Source organism: Peromyscus californicus, unplaced genomic scaffold, assembly GCF_007827085.1.
Source record: "Peromyscus californicus insignis strain IS unplaced genomic scaffold, ASM782708v3 Scaffold_21__1_contigs__length_65335640, whole genome shotgun sequence".
NCBI classification, from domain to species: Eukaryota; Metazoa; Chordata; class Mammalia; order Rodentia; family Cricetidae; genus Peromyscus; species Peromyscus californicus.
In genome coordinates, this window is record NW_026294514.1 from 35,462,807 (window position 1) to 35,481,588 (window position 18,782).

Sequence of the window (18,782 nt, forward strand, 5' to 3'; positions counted from 1 at the left end):
AACAGCAAGGGCAGGAAGGAAAAAGAAGTAAGCTGTGCTGGAGGGAACAAACCTAAGTCGAGAGTGGCTGAGCGAATGAAGCGCAAGAAGTCGACCAGGCTAGTGAGGAATTGGGGGTGTTACCCCTAAAGCAGCGAGAAGCTCTCGGGAAAACGTGTCTGCCGGGGAGGATGATAGCCTCGGCGAAGCGCTGAGCACGTACAGGCACCCAGGGAGGATAAGGTCTGTTTATTTATTGTCACTCTTGTGCCTTCCCTCCTACCCCGCCCAGCTTCGACCCCCCTGCCGCAGCGTGGCCCGCAGTGACTCCTCCCGGCCAGCAGAGGGCGCCGGCTCGCACTTGGCCGCTGGCCGCCCGAGGCGGGCCTCCCTCTTGCCGCTCCCCCCCCCTCCCCACCCCCCCACCCTCCCACCCCCCGCCTCGTCTTTTTCCCCTTAGGAGAAGTCGGGAAGGTGGCGGCGGCGGCGGCGGCGGCGGCGGTTGTCCCGGCCGGCCGGTTGGTGTGACCGGTCGGGGCGCGCGCTGCGCAGCGTCCGTCCGCGCTTCGTCCAGCCGAAGCGGGACCGAGCCGCAGGCCGAGGCCGAGGCCGGAGCCGGAGCCGGAGCCGCCGGAGCCGCCGGAGCCGCCGGAGCCGCCGGAGCCCGCGCGGGCGGGCGGAGGGAGGAAGGGAGGGGAGGGCGGAGGCGGCGGCGGCCGCGGCCAGGGCGGCCCGTGGGAGGGAGCGCGGGCCCCCCCCCCCCCCCGCCCCTCCGGCAGCGCCGCCGGCTCCCGGCCCTGCCGGCCTCCTCGGTCGGAGCCGCGGCCATGGCGGCCAGCGCGAAGCGGAAGCAGGAGGAGAAGCACCTGAAGATGCTGCGGGACATGACGGGGCTGCCGCACAACCGCAAGTGCTTCGACTGCGACCAGCGCGGCCCCACCTACGTGAACATGACGGTCGGCTCGTTCGTGTGCACCTCCTGCTCCGGCAGCCTGTGAGTGCGGGTCGGGGGGGGGGGGGGGACGGGACGGGGAGGACGACCCAGGGTACCGGGCCGGGACGGCGGGGCCCCCCGTTGGGATACGGCCAGTCGTCCCCTAGGACTCGGGGTCCAGGATGCTGCTCTTTGGCTTTGGCCGGGCGAGGGTCCAGCCTTGGGGTGGCCGGCGTGGGTGGGGCGTGGGTGGGGTCGGGGTCAGCGAGCGGCCGGCCCGGCGGAGCATCCCGTCGTCTTCCCGCCGCACAGCGGGCGTGGCCCGGCCTCCGGGTGGGGTTGGGGGGGGGGGGGACGCAGGCCGGGAGCAGCCCCAAGAGGGGCCGTACCGGGGGGGGGGGGGCCTTTTGTGCGCCCCGCAGCTCCGCGGTTTGGAACCCGGCATCTGCCCGACGCCGCGGAGCCGGTGGGAGGGGAAGAGAGCCGGGACGCCCAGACTTTGGGGAATCTTTCTGCGGCCCACAGCACCTAGGTAACTGGGACGTGGGGCGGGGTGGGGGGGGGGCGGGGGAGCGCGGGGATCCGCGTTAAAACGCCTTGATGGTTGAGACGTGAATCCCAGGAGAAAAGTTCTCCCTAGAGGATGGATTGCGTGAAGGGGGGAGGCAGCCAAAGCACGAGGGTTGTGGCTGCATGGCTCCCAAGTGTTGTGAGTTGGGGAAAGTTTTACTGGAAATGGGGTATCAGGAGTTCGATGAGATTTCTGGATCAGTACCCAAGTGTCCTGGCTGTGTGGAGAAATGGGGACAGGGAAGACAATATTGAGAAAGAAGAAGATGGAGATGGCCGCCTGAAATTACTCAGATGGCTTATGTCTGGGCTTCTCTGTTTAAGCTGTGTATTGATGGGAATTTTCGTTCCTGTGAAATTTCATTTGGAAAGACTGCAGGTAATTGTGGAACTGATTAGATGCTCTTATATGCTAGCATCTTGAATTCAATATAAGCTATTAATGAGCTTGTAGTTAATATTCCTCGGGCCTATAAAAAATATTACCGTGTGTGTGTGTGTGTGTGTGTGTGTGTGTGTGTGTGTGTGTGTGTCTGTGTGTGTGTGTGTCTGTGTGGGCCATGAGTTTGTATATTTGGGTTCACTTTTACCGGCTGAGCCTTTTTGCCGGCCCTCCCCACATTTTTGTTTTGTTTTTTTTTTTGTGTGTGTGTGTGTTGTTTGTTTTGAGACAGGGTTTCTCTGTGTTGTTTTGGTGCCTGTCCTGGATCTCACTCTGTAGACCAGGCTGGCCTCGAACTCACAGAGATCCGCCTGGCTCTGCTTCTCGAGTGCTGGAATTAAAGGCGTGTGCCCCACATTTTTTACTATGAGATTAATAACAAAGTACATCACACGTGGGAAAACGAATTTCTAAAAAGTTGGAAAATGTTGGACATGGCTAATAGTCCGGTATTGGCTCTTATTTCCCCAGTTTTAAATTTGGGCAAGGAGGCGTCCTTGGTTCTCCATGAGCATTACATTATTTTGGGTGGTACTTACTAGGTTTTGTATGAAGCTTTAGGGTATAGTGATAGATGGTGCGATGGCCTTATTCTCTTGGCATTTACGTTCTAATGGAGAAAATGGGAAAGCATTAAGAAAAGTGACTGGATGCTGTGCTGAACTTGCGTGTAGGATGGTAAGAGAGCCCCAAAGGTTACTTTCAGGTTTGTGGTTAGGGAAACACTCCGAGTTTGCCACAGCTGCATAGCAAGTAGTCGAGATAGTATGTGTGGTTCATGGTTTTCACTTATAAATGAAATAGAATTAGAACATTAAAGTCACTTATGCTATGCAACTTCAGTTCCAAACTTAAACTAATAGTCCAATTTATTTAAATTGTACTTTACTTTTAATATATGTTTAAGAAGTATGTCCTGCGTCTTCCAAACACGAGGTCCTTTGATTCATTTGAGCCTTTCTTTGGGTTGGGATACATACATGTTTACATTTGTATAATTTATTTATTGATTGATTATTTTGAGACAGGATTTCTCTGTGTAGTTTTGGTGTCTGTCCTGGATCTCGCTCTGTAGACCAGGCTGGCTTTGAACTCACAGAGATCCACCTGCCTCTGCCTCCTAAGTGCTGGGATTAAAGGCATTTGTCACCATCGCCAGGCTTATTGGTATAATTTTTTAAGTTATACTTGTTTATATTGTTTGCACACACACATGCAGACATTTATTTTTTTGTGCACATGTGCATACATGTATTTGTGTGCACCATAACACTTGTGTGGCTTAGGTGCTATCCAGGGACGGCTTGAGGGAGTCAGCTCTCTCTTTTTATCCTGTGGATCCTGGAGTTTGAACTAGGTCATTAGGCTTGGTGGCAAGTGCCACTGAGCTGTCTCTGGGCTCCCAGTATAATTTTTATTTTAAGGGATTTTTTTTTTCACATGAGTGTGTTGTCTTTGGAATATATGAAGGTTGGTTTGGAGACTTCACAGAAGAGTTGATGTCTGAGGGAAGATCTTCAAAGACAAGTTCCAGGTAGCAGCAGCTTTCCTGTAGTGGAAGAGAGGAGTACTTAACGAGCTAAGTGACACTGCTTTTCATTTTGCCTCTAAAAGCCCTGTAATTAATACTGAAAATATCTACTCAGCAGTTTCTCGTATATGAAATAGTGAGAATAAAAGTTTCTATTGCAAATTGGTTTTCCGTACTAAAGAGATAGAACCTCATACAATGTCTGGTACACAATAGATGCCCAGTTGGTGTTGCTAACAAAAGGGATCGGAAACAGAAAGTTAGACACTGATATAAGAAGCGCCTTCATCAGAGTCTGTCAGATCCAAGTTTTGGGCTGTAACCTGAAAACTGACTCAAAAATATGAAGGCAATTTGCTGATTGGGTTTAAATGATATTTTATGCCCTCATCTGAAAAGATGGTTGCCCTCAGCTCCTGGAACCACAAACTGCAAAGGAGTCCAGGTGGGTCCGCCAGTCACTAGCTACCTTGAGCTAGTGCCCTGTGCATGCTCCAGCCTCAGATTCTTGCAAAGAAATTGTGATGCTGCAGCTGTAGCATTTGGAGAAACTAGCTCCTGAGGATGTTTATCTTTGAAAAGCCATAATGCTGGAAAACAATTAGGAAGAACGGAATAATAATTATGTATTTCTTAGGTAGATGATATGGTATAATGTGCATGTTGGCTTGGATCCATCCCTTGGCTTCTGATTTTAAATTTGTGATGGCAGACTTTTTGTGTGTGCTCGTGGCTGTTAAAGGGGAATAGTACATGTACTGTACTAACTTACTGAACACATACTGTACTTGCGACGAGGGCTAAGCAGTGGAGGTGCAAGTATGAGATAAGGCATGTTGGCTGTTGTTGGATTTCTCTAGCGCAGTGTCACTGTATAGGTAACTGGTGTCTGCCATGAGTTCTGCATTCTAGGATAATAAATATAATAACCTACCCTTTTAAAAACTTTTTGAGACAGGGTTTCTCTGTGTAGCCATGACTGTCCTATAACTTTCTTTATAGATCAGGCTGGCCTCAAATTCACAGAGATCTGCCTGCCTCTGCTTCCCAAGTGCTGGCATCAAAGGCGTGCGCCAACACCTCCCGACTTATAACCTGTCTTTTATCATTTCCTTAACAATATCTTTGTTTAAACAAAGCCACCATTTATTGCTGATACTACTGGACTCAGCTAATCTCTCCTGTTTTTTGTTTCTCTCCAGATTTCTGTCTTGTATGCTCAGATGGTGCTCATTCAGAATGACTCAATGCAAATTCTGAAACTTGCAATTTAGATGCAGTTCAGTTAGGGAGACACACTAGGCATGAACTGACTTACTGGTTTGCTTCTCACTTTCTCTTTATAGAATACTTAAGTTATGAACAGGTACAAATCATAAACTGTAAACAGCAGTAAAAACTTGACTTCATGGGACTGGGATTCTAACTGAGCATGGCTCTGTGTTTACTCTCCAGGACTGAGGCTAGGATGTGGGATTACTTTTTGTTGTTGGAGACAGGGTTTCATGACATCCAGGTTGGCCTCAAACTCACTGTGGGGTTAAGGATGACTTTGAACTCCTGCTTTGAACTCTTTTGATCCTGCTACCACTCCTTCCCACGTGCTGGGTCACCGGCATGTGCTACCACATCCTGCCTCTTGTTCTTGTTATTTTGTAGTCCACACTGGCTGTAAGCTAGAAGTAGTCCTCTTGCCTCAATCTCCTGGGTGCTGGAATTATTGGTGAGTCACTGTGTAGGACCTAAGGACTAGTTTGGGATGGAATTATTTGTTTTGTGCAGACTGCCAAGAGTGGAATTCGTAAGTAATATGAGATTATTTTGAAAAAACAAAAAACATATAGATTGTTTAGTGAAGGCTTAGGCAAAATAAAACAGTCACATTTGAGAAACAGTTTGCCTTTTTTTTTCTTTTTTCTGAGACTGTGGTTCACCATATAGCCAGGATGGCTTTGAACTTGCCATACTTCTTCCTTAGCTTCTGGAATTACAAGTTTGTGCCATCATGCCTGGCTCCAGACAGCTCTTAACCAGTGTAGAATTTAGCTGGAAGGATGTCTCACCATCAGATAGATGCCCATTGAGTTAGACACTGCATGGAAGTCAAAACATGGGTTTTCAGCAGGTGGGATAAGGGACAAACAAATCTAGACTGATCTTTTTGATCTTATTTATTTATTTAAAGATTTATTTGTTATGTATACAGTGTTCTGCTTGCATATATGTCTGCAGGCCAGAAGAGGGCACCAGATCTCATTACGGATGGTTGTGAGCCACCATGTGGTTGCTGGGAATTGAACTCAGGACCTCTGGAAGAGCAGTCAGTGCTCTTAACCTCTGAGACATCTCTCCAGCCGATCTTTTTTTAATGAGGTATACATGATACATTTGTGAGAAACTCCTAAGGACAACTTTGGGATTGGATATCTTTACCCCCAGTTTCTTCCCATTGTGTATTTTTCCATTTCAAATGGTCAAAGTAATGAAAGTCTAGGGAGCACAATGAGAATTTCTCTACTATAGTGAAAATTAATGAGGCAGTTCCACTTAATTTATCTGCTAGTCCAAAGAGGTTTGTTTTGGGTAAACTTACAGCAAGCAAAGGGATTGGTTAAGGGATCCAGGAGAGGTGAGGTGCAGTCCAAAGTGGTTCTCTGGAGAACTCTGACTTGGTCTTCGATCCAGCATCCAGGATCATGAGGTAGGCAAGAGAGCGAGCACATTCGCATCTCAGATCTTAAGGAGTCCCCGTCTCGGCCAAGTCCTGGGTAGGGGCAGTTACCTAGCAGTTACCTGCTGCCTACTAGGGGCAGTACTGCAGGGGTGAAGCACAGACAACTACCCCTACTCTCCACTGTGTGTATAAAAAGATGAGTCATTTATAACTTTTGAGAACTTCATCAGTTGCATAGTCTTTATGACTTCCTTTCACTGCCTTTGTACAGAGAACTGTTGCTCCAGAGACACCTGACTTTCCATGATGAAAAGAAAAAAGATTACTTTATAGCGGGGACAGTAAACTTGTTCGAATTGTGTAAAACACAGGGTGTGATGTGTATTGCTGGGAGACGGTAGTCTATACCTTTAATCTCAGCACTCAGGAGTCAGAGGCAGGCCAATCTCTGTGAGTTTGAGGACAGCCAGGGCTACACAGAAATTCTGTCTCGAAAAACAAACAAGCAAAAAAAGTTTGAAGGTAATTTGTTTAAGACTTCTCAGTAAAGTATTAATCCTTTTGATTAATACCATAAATCTTTTCTAAAGAGACGGTGGTAATTATACCCTTCTGTTATGGTTGCTTATTTTCAGAGGTGCCTTAACAAACTGGAATGTGTACTAAGGAATGTGATGAAGGTAGTACAGACTTACAAGAGAGTGTGAGATGAGTTTTCGCAGGAATGCTGTTATCTTAAAGAAGAAAAGTCTTGGGGAGGGTGGGAACACTGTACAAACTGTTCCTGTAGAGATAATGTAGCCTGTTGTAGTAAAAGAGTTACGGATTTCTTCCGTGTTACTCTGTTTCTAGGGGAAGTAGGTACCACCTGTGCAAGAAAAGGAAAGGAAGCTTTCTTAGAATTGTCTTGTCTAGAGCTTCTTGTCTTTTCTCCGCTTTTTGTTGAATTTTGAAGGCCTTTTGTGGAATTAGAATGAAAATTAGTGGGGCTAGTAATATAGGAACATGTGAACCCATTTTTCTTTCAAGCTTTTAATCTTGTAGGTTCTACTTTTGAACACATGTTTGTAGCTAGAGTTTTCCTGCCTGGCCCACAGTCAGGACAAATCTCTCTCACCTGCCAGTCCCACAGCCGCTCAGACCCAACCAAGTAAACACAGAGACTTACATTGCTTACAAACTGTATGGCCGTGGCAGGCTTCTTGCTAACTTTTCTTACAGCTTAAATTAATCCATTTCCATTAATCTATACCTTGCCACATGGCTCGTGGCTTACCGGCATCTTCACATGCTGTTTGTCATTGTGGCGGCTGGCAGTGTCTCTCTAACTTAGCCTTCCACTTCCCAGCTTTATTCTCCTCCCTGTCCCGTCTACACTTCCTGCCTAGCCACTGGCCAATCAGTGATTTATTTATTGACCAATCAGAGCAACACATTTGCCATACAGAACATCCCACAGCACATGTTCAATAGTGTTTTCTTAAAGGTTGCTGGTGTACAGTAAGGATCTTGAAATTCTTGAAACTTATTTAAGTTTTATAGTAATATTTTTTCCACCAGATGGAAAAAAACCCTGTAAGTATGTGCTAATTAAGTTGAAATTTGAAGAGTAATTTGAGTTTATTTTAATGTTACAGAATTTACTTATTTAAAGAGCACCACATAGAATTTTAAAAAGTAAAGGCTGTGAACAGTAGTCCTCTGCAAGAGCAGCAAGAGCTTTTGACCACTGAGCCGTCTCTTCCACACTAACTCCAATTTCTGATGACCATAAAAAAGATTTGAAGCCCTTTTGGCTCCTTCCATATTTATTGTTTTTAGCTAACACAATATTCCTATTCTCTTTTTCCCCAGGTTTGGCTCTTTCCAACTTTTTTACTGTAGGAGGAAGATAGGATTTGGCTTTCCTCACTATCCTCACTTACATTTTTAATTGTCTAGTTTTATTCATTTGAAATGTTTTGCTTTAGTGTATGGATAAAATTACTCAGCTTTTAGATATTATCTGTGGCTGAGGTACAAGACATATTAGTTTATAACTGAGTGGGTGTGTGAGTGTGTTTATTATGTGAATGTGCCTGTCTGGAGGCCATAGGCCATTGGGATGCCTGCTCTATCCACTCTCCACTTTAATTCTTTGAGACTGACTGAACCTAGAGCTAGGTTAGCATTCACCAAGCTCCAGGCACCCACTTATCACCTCCATCCCCCAGCCCCAGCTGGGGTTACAGGCCTGAGTTACTACACCCAGCTTTTGAAGTGACTTCTGGAGAATTGAACTGGGGGCTTGTGCAGCAAGTGCTTTTACTCACTGAACCATCTTTCCCCAGCCCATGTCAATTGCATTACTGGTTTTTGATAAGTCATTTCTGGGTAGTGGTTGTAATCTGCTTTGGCAGTGATACTTTCTAGGCCTCTGTACAGCTACTTTCTAGGGATGCTGCTTCTGACTTCATTCTGAGTTCCTTATAGCTCTGGGCTCTTAGCTGCCCCTCCACTCTAGTATTTTCTTGATTAAGGATAAATGGGGAGTCACTTTCGCAAACTGGCTGAAAATGTCTTCTGCTCTTCAGCTTCAGGGTTGCAGGTGATGCTGTTCTTTTTTTATGATTTATTTATTTATTATACAGTATTATATATTATATATTATACAGTATTCTTCCTTCATGCCAGAAGAGTGCACCAGATCTCATTCTAGATGGTTGTGATCCACCATGTGGTTGCTGGAAATTGAACTCAGGACCTCTGGAAGAACAGCCAGTGCCCTTAACCTCTGAGCCATCTCTGTGTAGCTTTGCGCCTTTCCTGGAACTCACTTGGTAGCCCAGGCTGGCCTCGAACTCACAGAGATCCGCCTGGCTCTGCCTCCTGAGTGCTGGGATTAAAGGTGTGCGCCACCACCGCCCTGGCCCGATGCCATTCTTACTATGATTCTCTGTGCCATGTTTTCTTCCCTTTTTGAGAGTTTAGTTAGTTAGTTAGTTAGTTAGTTAACCCTTTTTTGTTTTTCTGAGACAGGGTTTCTCTGTGTAACAGCTCTGAATGTTCTGGAACTCACTTTATAGAGTAGACTGGCCTTGAACTCGCAAAGATTCACCTGCCTCTGCCTCCTGAGTGCTGTGATTAAAGGCATACGGCCCACCACTGGCTGGGCATTTTTGTTTTTAATCTCTGCTGTTCTGAACTGTGTTTGAAATGTTGACTATTTTGGTATAGGTCTTGTGTTCGCTTGTGTTAGGCCTTTTCTTCTTTCCTTTTCAAATGTAAAACTAAGGAGATGGCAAGGTGGCTCCGTGGTGATGGCACTTGTCCTGAGGACTGACAGCCTACCCGAGGTCCCACATGGTGAGAGAGAACTGAGAGTTCGTTGTCTTCCACTGCCACATGATCAATAAATATATAAAAATAGGAAACTACTCATCAGCAGCCATTCACCATTATTTACAGTAAAGTTAACTACACTATCACATAACATTCTAGTATTATAAAGTTACTGTTCTGAACTATTAACCCAGACACTGAAAGATGAAGTCTACATGTAATGAATGAGTTGATAAAGAAAAAGCAAGCGGATCAGTTATTTATTTGTTTATTTTTCAGATCAGTTACTTATATTTATATTGTAAAATGTTTAGCCGTTTATGTCTGCAGGCTCTAACTTGCTAACACCTCCAACCCCACGTGATTGCATTTATATAAGCAGTCTTAGATATTTCTTGAATCATAGCCTTTTAATACACAAATTTCAACTTTGTATAAAGGAATGTTTCACTTACAAGTCCATTTAAATCTCGCTTAGCTAAATACAACAGCCTGAATGAGGATTTGTCTTGCTTTCTTGTCTGGTGGCAAGTTAGTAATGATAACACTTTGCAAATAAATTACTGTATTTATGTGATGATAGAAAAATGAATTCTGGTGTGGCTGCTTTTAAACTGTTTCACCCAAACTGTAAGAATCATATATTTAATATCAAATGTTATGGCTTTAGAGAAAAAGTTAAGCTTATCATAAATGATTTTGATACAGAGGAAATCGGGTTTCCATTTTGACACTCTTAAATCTCATAAAATAATTTAAGAATGGACTCATGGGAGCTCCAAGAAAACTTTATTAGAGTTTAAAAGGAAAACTCCTTGGGAAGGCAAGCTGTGAAGGAGGAGAGAAGAAGACCATGCCATTTAACTGACATGGGGTCAGACATGTGGGAGAGAGACAAGCGGGCACATAGTAGGGAGCGGGATTTAGAGAAGTGAGAAAGCCCAGAGTCCTGGGGAAAACCTGTGCTAGGGGAAGCATGCTTACAAAGGAGAAAGAAGGGAGAAGTCAGGCTGTTCCTCAGTGATTCAGGAAAGTGGGTGGACTTTGGAAGCTGCTGCAGTAGGGATGGGATTCTAGGGAGGAAAAGTACAGCTTCCACCTAGCTCTGCAGCATGGCTTAAGGTGAGCCTGCTAGGGTGGTCCCCTGGCCCAGGCTCTACTGGAATGTTAGGTCTCCACAGATGCAAGTGATTTCATTCTCTGGGCCAGAGGAATCTCCCTTAATGGGCCTTTCTTATGAAAGTTTCTTAGGTTTCTCAGAATGATGCATTCTCATAGATGTGGACTATGAACCATGGTTTTTGTTTTGGTGAAGTATCATTTCTTTAAAGATTATTTTAAATTTTAATTGGACAAAGGTAGGGTGTGTGTGTGTGTGTGTCTGTACGTACATGGGAGTGGGGGTGCTGTTGGAGGCCAGAGACATCAGATCCCCTTGGAGCTGGAGTTACAGGCAGTTGTAAGCCACTTGATAAGGGTGCTGGGAATTGAACTTGGTCCTCAACAAAAACAGTATGTTTTCTTAACCCTTGAGACTTAATTGCTGAGCCATCTCTCCAGCTGTTTTGGAACCTGCTGTGTAGATGCACCATGCTGGTCTCCAGCTCACAGAGACTCATCTGCTTTTCCTTCCCTGGGACTGGGGTTAAAGGCATGTGCCACTGTTAGGCTGGTGAATACTTTTAAAATATTTACTTACATAAGTATCTAGACAAACAAAAACTACCAGAGTGGTCCTTCTGCATACCAGTTAAAAATAAGTTCTGCCCGGGCGGTGGTGCCTTTAATCCCAGCACTCGGGAGGCAGAGCCAGGCGGATCTCTGTGAGTTCAAGTCCAGCCTGGTCTACAAAGTGAGATCCAGTACAGGCTCCAAAGCCACACAAAGAAACCCTGTCTCGAAAAAAAACAAAAAACAAACAAACAAAAATAAGTTCTGATTGAGTAATGACTAGGGGGTTCCCCAACATTTAGAAAATGCTGTTCTTCAATACAAGGGGGAATACACTATGGTATCAAATATTTGATTTTGTCAAAGGGAGCAACTCCAGAAAGCTTTCATTTCATTTACTCTCTTAACTGGTGCTTTTGATGCAAAACAAAAACAAAGAAAAATAAATCTCAACAGCTGTCAGTACTTCCAGATCCCACATGCCACACTTGATAGGTAGAGTGTAGTTCACTGTAGTTACTATTTTACAACCCAGATTAGACACGAGCGCAGACACACACACACACACACACACACACACACACACACACACACACGTGTCAGAAAACAGTGCCAGCAGTTAGTGAGCTGATCTTCTGGACAAGAGTGCCTAGTTAGTCTTGTTACAGTTTGAGGGTATTCGTCTCTGCCTCCTGCTGGCACCCACCACCCCTCTGAATGCTTCCATTTCATCCACTCCTGTCTGTGGAGACTTTCGCTGAAGCTTCTTGATTTGTCAGCAGCATTGCCATTGAATGAAAAAGGGAAATAGAAAAGGAAGGACACGACTGCTCCTAGGTATGGTGGAGGAGATTGTTTATTGTAGATATGGGGGAGGGCACAGCAGAGGCAGAGACATCAGGGAGAGTCCAGAGTGGACATGACCCTGAGCCTGGCCATGTGAGGAAAAGGGGAGGAGGGCAAAGGGGAAAGCTAGGAGACCAAGAGGTCAGGAGGATGGACACAAAGGGCCTGATAGCCAAAATGGCTGGATTATATAGGGAGGGCAGTCCAGCCCTTGGGCTGGAGAACTTTAGGATAGGGGGTGAGGTATACCAGCTATACCCTGTAACAGGTAGGGACTGAGGGATGCTGGGAGAACTTGGTGGCCAGGTCTGCTTTGATATGTTAAATAGGTTCCTCTGTTGTCCTAGGTTTGAGACCTAACAGCTGCATCAGTTTCAGTATCCTATAAAAATGTTTCTGTGTTACTTTCCTTTACCCTTTTCTTTACTTTCCTTTTTTTTTTTTTTGAGAATTAAGAAATGGTTGGTTAACTTCCACAATCTTGTTTTCTTTGGCTTCCGAATACTGTCAATAGTAGATCCTGCCCCTTCCAAGGAAGTCCCTGGCCCTCCCTTTCACCAGTGTTGACCCAGTGTACATGCTCTGGAGGCTTTTCCTCTTCAACTGTTCATCTTTCATTCTGTCTCTTTCCCATGTTTTGCATTGCGGTTACTAGCAGCCATATCTTTTTTTAAAAAATATTTTTATTTTATAATTAATTTAATTTTACATGTCAGCCACAGATTCCCCTGCCCTCCCTCCTCCCACCCCCTAGAAGCCGTATCTTAACCAATGGACTTGAAGTGTTCACTGCTAAACTTGCTTTGGGCCATGGCTCCAGCAGTGTTTCTCTATTAAGTTGAAAAGGTTTTTAATTAAAATTCTTTTAATACTTGATTTGGGAATTCTTTTTTATTTTTTTCAATTTTTTATTTATTTATTTATTTATTTATTTATTTATTTATTTATTTATTTATTTTAATGAACTTCAGAGGTGTGTGCTGTCCTCCTTTTGAAATGAAAAAGCCTGGCTTCCACTATTCTGGAGTCAGGTTGTGGACATGAAATCTGCCGTTCAGTATTAGGTATGTCCGATAGTCAGTTTTTAGCATGGAGGCCAACAAATCCCCAGTATGCTTGTGTCCACAGTCTTTCATAGAATTTGTCTAGCGAAAACTTTCCTTCAGACTTTGCTCAGGGCCTATTGAGGGGGTAGGCTGGTGGCTCTTGAGGGACGGTGCTGGGTTGTGACTCTAGCTGCGTCCATTCTCAGTTTATCTTGCTGTGTGTGGGGGGTCCTGTGGTGGGAATCAGTGTCACCCATTTGGCTCCTCCCATTCTGCAGGAGCTCTCTTATGGCTAACTACAGTCAGCTGCTGCTGGCATGTTTATGCTTGCTTGCTTTGTTTTTCATACAAGGACTCACTGTATTGTCCAAGCTGGTCTTGAACACCTGGCCTCAGGTGACTTTCCTGCCTTAGCCTCCTGAGAGGCTGTAACTATAGGCCCTGGCTTGGCATGTTTAGTTTTTTCTTCTTCCAAAGTTTGCTATTAAAGAACAGAGTTTGTAGGGGCTCTTCAGTGTTTCTCATTCCCTTGTTTCTTGTGGACTGATCTTTTTACTCTGTGCTGTCCTTCCAGTGGGGTATTGAAGATCTAATGAATACACTGCTGTTCGTTTTGTTCATCACTGTTACTGCTGTGTATCAGTTCATTACTTGAGTATTGTTTTTTAGATGTTGCCCTGAGTATTATAAGGATCTTGTGATTGTGGCTTTCTACGAAAAAACAAACAAACAAAATAACTATTGTGCCTTACATTTACACACACACACACACACACACACACACACACACAGAAGGAGGCTGATTTTGCACTCTGGATGGGTGAACAGTCTAAGTACATAGGTGTCTTGGAACCTACAGTTTGTAGAATCTTAACCTACTAAAGGCATCTTATATCTGTTTCAGATTTTAAATGTGTTTTTGTTTTTGTTTTTTTTTGGGGGGGGCAGGGTTTCTCTGTGTAACAGTCCTAGGTGTCCTGGAACTCATTTTGTAGACCAGGCCAGCCCCGAACTCGCCTGCCTCTGCCTCCCAAGTCCTGGGATTAAAGGCATGTGCTACCACTGCCCGGCTAAATGTGTAATTTTTATAATGTGATATATGTGATTTATTTTAAGTAAATAACTAGGATTAGGATATACCTAATGTCAAATTAACTTTATTACTTTCTGACAGTAGTATTAACAACCACATACATTTCCGTAGCCTGCTAAAATATTTTAAACAGCTTCTCCCTCAGTAGGGAAAAAAAACTATTAATAAATCAACCAGAGGAGCTTTCTTACTCATCTAGCACAGATTGGTACTTGAATTGAACAAATGACTATTTGAAAGATTGAGGCATAGTTAAGAGCATACTGGCAGACATACATACTCAGTGAGTCATACCATCTGGTTACAGTCATACCTGGGTGGTGGTCATTAAAACAAAACTCCTGGGGATCTGTATATGACTTAATTATACTGCAGAAACATATTGGGCTCCACTGGCAGGTTACTTTGGAAATTAAAGCCAATTCACTGGCATACGTGCTTTCAAAACATCAATGTTGCACTTACTAAATGAGTCAAAAATTGTTGGCCCAAATTTGGAGACTGAAAATACGTATTTTTAGAGTTCAGGGTGGGCATTGCTTTAGTATTGGCTTTGAAGAAAATGATGTGACTTTTTTTCCCCCCAATGCTTTCATCAGATAGTGTGACTCATATCATTATAATGAGCTATTTTGTAAGCACTGTATTCATGTGATAAGTAGACTAGCATGAGGAGAAGTGGCATCAGCTTCCAGGAGTAGTACATGCTAAGAATATGTCAGTTTTGACCCGTTAAGGATTCTGGCTTTTTTTTTCTTTTTCTTTTTTTCTCCTTTATTTCTTTGTTTTTGTTGTTTGTTGTTTGTTTTTCAAGACGGGATTTTACTGTGTAACAGACCTGGCTGGCCTTGAACTCACAGAGATCCTCCTGCCTCTGCCTCCCAAGTGCTGGAATCAAAGATGTTCACCACTGCCCTGACCAGGATTCTGTTTTTGTTTTTAAGAGATTACATTTGGTAGGTAGAGACACAATCTGCTAGCTGGACATGGTGCTGCACACCTGTCATCCCAGCACTTAGGAAATGGAGGCAGAAGGAGGATCAGGAGCTTAAGGACAGCATGCTACAGACCGAGTTGTAGGTGGAGTTGGGCACTGTGTGACCCTGTCTCAGGGAAAACAAGCTCACAACAGTGTAAATTTCTTCATAGAGTTCTAAGACACCCCCTCCCCCCCAACACTCTGTGTGTGTGTGTGTTTCCTTGTAACTACCACTACAATCAGAACATGGAGGTGTTCCATCAGCCTGTAAAACTCTTAGGCTTTTTCTCTCTCCCTGACTAGGATCTGACTTTGGTTCTGAGAACAGCTTTCCGGTTGCTCACTTTTACTCACCATACCTGTAAGGTTAAGTCAGACTTGCCTGCAGTAGCTTGTCCTTTTCACTCTTTATTTCACCCTGTTACATGACTTTTTTTAAAAGCCATTCCTTGTGTGAGAGGCAATTAGATTGTTTCTAATTTCTGTTGTGTATGACTAGAGAAGGTGTAAACAGAAGTAGGCAAGTTTGAGTGCAAATGTAGATTTATATCTCACTTGTGACCTTTACTACAAGGTCATGTAGTGTGTGTGTGTGTGTGTGTGTGTGTGTGTGTGTGTGTGTGTGTGTGTGTGTGTGTGTTATCTTTAACAGGCTTGTCCTGGTGTTCTCTTACACTGGTTTTGGAAGCTGCAAATTCCATACTTACTAGTCACTGTTGAAACTGTTATTCATACTAACATTCTGTGATTAATCAGTATTTTTAATTTGATAATATATAGTTGGAAATATGAAATGCTTTCTCAGGTATTATTATTGCTAAAACCTTTAAATGTGTCCCCCTTTACTCTTACAGATTGACATTGTATGTTTAAATTTGCCTGTTTGCTGGGGTCTGTCTGTGTTTATTCCTTTGCATCTCAAAAATTTTGTGTAGCTTTTTTCTTTTTTTGGTTTTTCCAGACATGGTTTTTCTGTGTAGCCCTGGCTGCTGTGGAATTCGCTTTGTAGACCAGGTTGGCCTTGAACTCACAGAGATTTGCCTGTCTCTGGCTCCCGAGTGCTGGGATTAAAAGGGTGCACCACCACCACACAGCCTGTAGTTTTGTTTTTTAAAGTGTGTATGATGTAAGTTTCTTTACTAAAAAGTCTCCTGGGTAAAAACTTTTTTAAATCTGAAACTACTGCCATTTTTATCTTGTTCTTCAGTAATGGCTTTTCTGGATCACAGCAGCTATTTCCTTTACCACGTGAAGATAATGTTCTCATCCCGATGAAAAGTGCTTATAATTTCATTTAAAGTCTTTGAAATTTTGACAGAGTGTTTCTAACTGTAGATTTTATTTTTCACAGTTTTGTTAAGCTCATTTATTGGATCTGAAAACCTCAGCCATTGTCTCTTCAGATGTATCTTCTTCATTCCTTTAGCTCTCTAGCTGTGGAACTGGTTTTCGATGTCTCTGAGGCTTCCTAATCATAGCCTCCTTTTTTGTCTTTGTCTTACCTTCTGGTTTATTTATCCTTTTTTGCCTTTCTGTCTTCTGGTTCATTAATTTTCTGCTCAGGTATGTTTATTTTGTTTTTTGTTCTTTTTTAAGATGGGCTCTCCTTATGTAGTCCTGGCTGTCCTGGAACTTGCTGTGTAGACCAGGCAGGTCTCCACCTGCCTCTGCCTCTTAAGTGCTGGGATCAAAGGTGTGCGCCACCACACCCAGGCCTTTGTTCAGATATGTTTAATCTGCTTTTTTAACTGGTTTGCTGAAAATTTAACTTTCACATTTATAAGTTTTCATTTCAAGAAATTGGGATTTGAAAAGTGTCCCATCTCCCTTCTCACCTCTTCCCCGTCCTGGAGAAATGGCTCAGCAATTATGTGACTGTACTATTCTTGCAGAGGGCCTGAGTTTGGTTTCCAGCACCTCACGCTGGCCTGGACTCCAGTTCTAGGGATTCCTGTACCCTATTCTGGCCTCCTGGCACCTTTACTGGCATCTACATACCTCCCAATCCACACACATTATTACAAATGAACAACAAAACCAAAAGAATATCTTGTCTGTCATACTGTTAGCATCAAAAGAAGATAGTAAATATACTAAGTGCCTGTGTAGGTGCTTTGTAAGTATTTTCTTTTACATTAATAACTTACATTTTTCTGGCCAGTTGCTTTGCATAATATAGTTCATTCTTGGTTATTTGTTGCTGATACTGTTTTTTATTCTTTAAAATTTTTAATATTTATTTTGTGTATGTGTGCAGGTGTGGGTGTGCCACAGCACCTGTGTGGAGGACAGAGGTCATGTGTGTGACTAGTGGGAGTCAGCTGTTCTCAGGATGATGTGAGTTCTAGGGGTTGAGCTCTGGTCACCAGTGTCTTAACCTGCTGAGTTAGCTCACCAGCCACATTTTTTTTTTTTTTTTGAGATAGGGTTTCTCTGTATAGTTTTGGTACCTGTCCTGGATCTCGCTCTGTAGACCAGGCTGACCTCGAACTCACAGAGATGCTCCTGGCTCTGCCTCCCAAGTGCTGGGATTAAAGGTGTGCAACACTACTGCCCGGCCAGCCACATTTTGTTTTTAACCTAAAAAAAAATCCCCTTCTCAATGCCTACTTCCTATTACTTTGCTACTTTGCCTCTCCTTATTCCAGAAAAGCTTTTACTTTTCTATCTTCCTTGTAAACACTCTTTTAAAAAAGAGTTTATCTATCTGGGCCAGCTACATAGAGCAATGCATAAAGATGCTTGCTGCCAAGCCTGGTGACCTGAGTTCAATTCTTAGGACCTGGACCAAAATGGTGGAAGGAGAGAACTGACTGTTGCAGATTGTCCTCTGACTTCCACATGTGCTGCTCTCTGCTGAACAAGTGCATGCACATGTCCCCACCCACAATAGATATACATTTTAAATAAAAATCAAAACTAAATGTAAATCAAAGGAAGATTGTGGCAGTTTGAATGCTAGTACTGTGGAGCTAAATTTACTGTATCTGTATGATAAGCAATAGTTTAATGTTAAATAATTCTGTTTATGGAATGAAAATACTTATAAGTTTAAATACACTAAAATGTTTTGAATAATTTAAAAATATACAGTACTAAATTTTGTAAAATATTTTATCTTTTAGGAGAGGACTAAATCCACCTCACAGGGTGAAATCTATCTCCATGACAACATTTACACAACAGGAAATTGAATTCCTGCAAAAACATGGAAATGAAGTAAGTATTTTGCAGTTTTCAACTTTGTTGCAGTCATTTTAATATGATTTAATTAGTTGCTTAAAATGATGTTTCCTTGTCTCAAAATGTTATTTTTGTGTTCTGTATTTAGATATTTAAGAAAGTTCTTATTTGATAATGCATTTGGAATTAATGCCTAAGTGTTTCCCCGTAATAAACCTAGGTACTTAAAACTTTACTTAGAAGTAAAACCTAGGTACTTAAAACTTAGCCGTAGAGCCGGGCGGTGGTGGCGCACGCCTTTAATCCCAGCACTTGGGAGGCAGAGACAGGTGGATCTCTGTGAGTTCGAGGTCAGCCTGGTCTACAGAGTGAGATCCAGGAAAGGTGCAAAGCTACACAGAGAAACCCTGTCTGGAAAAACCAAAAAAAAAAAAAAAAAAAACAAAAAAACTTAGCCGTAGAAGGCAATTTTGGTGGGTGTCAGTATCCTGAGGGAGGAGGAAGGAAGAGAAG

General features: G+C 43.5%; 1 protein-coding gene and 1 long non-coding RNA gene across 15 annotated transcripts in view; both read left to right on the forward strand.

Moving 5' to 3' along the window:
• Positions 1–728: 728 nt before the first annotated feature.
• Positions 729–18,782, forward strand: part of Agfg1 (ArfGAP with FG repeats 1) — a 54,824-nt gene continuing 36,770 nt past the window's right edge. For 4 of the 14 annotated variants that reach the window (XM_052750055.1, XM_052750058.1, XM_052750059.1 and 1 more), the window contains exons 1-2: positions 729–973; positions 18,212–18,305. In XM_052750055.1, coding sequence (XP_052606015.1) covers positions 807–973; positions 18,212–18,305 — 261 coding nt within the window. In that variant the 5' untranslated portion in view covers positions 729–806. Of the gene's footprint in view, positions 974–17,343; positions 17,424–18,211; positions 18,306–18,782 lie in introns of those variants that run through there. The other 10 variants (XM_052750060.1, XM_052750061.1, XM_052750066.1 and 7 more) reach the window with 4 other exon arrangements.
• On the forward strand, positions 1,299–17,335 carry LOC128117766 (uncharacterized). Its single transcript, XR_008220901.1, has 3 exons — positions 1,299–1,445; positions 1,808–1,862; positions 3,396–17,335. It is a non-coding gene; the product is annotated as an uncharacterized LOC128117766 (long non-coding RNA).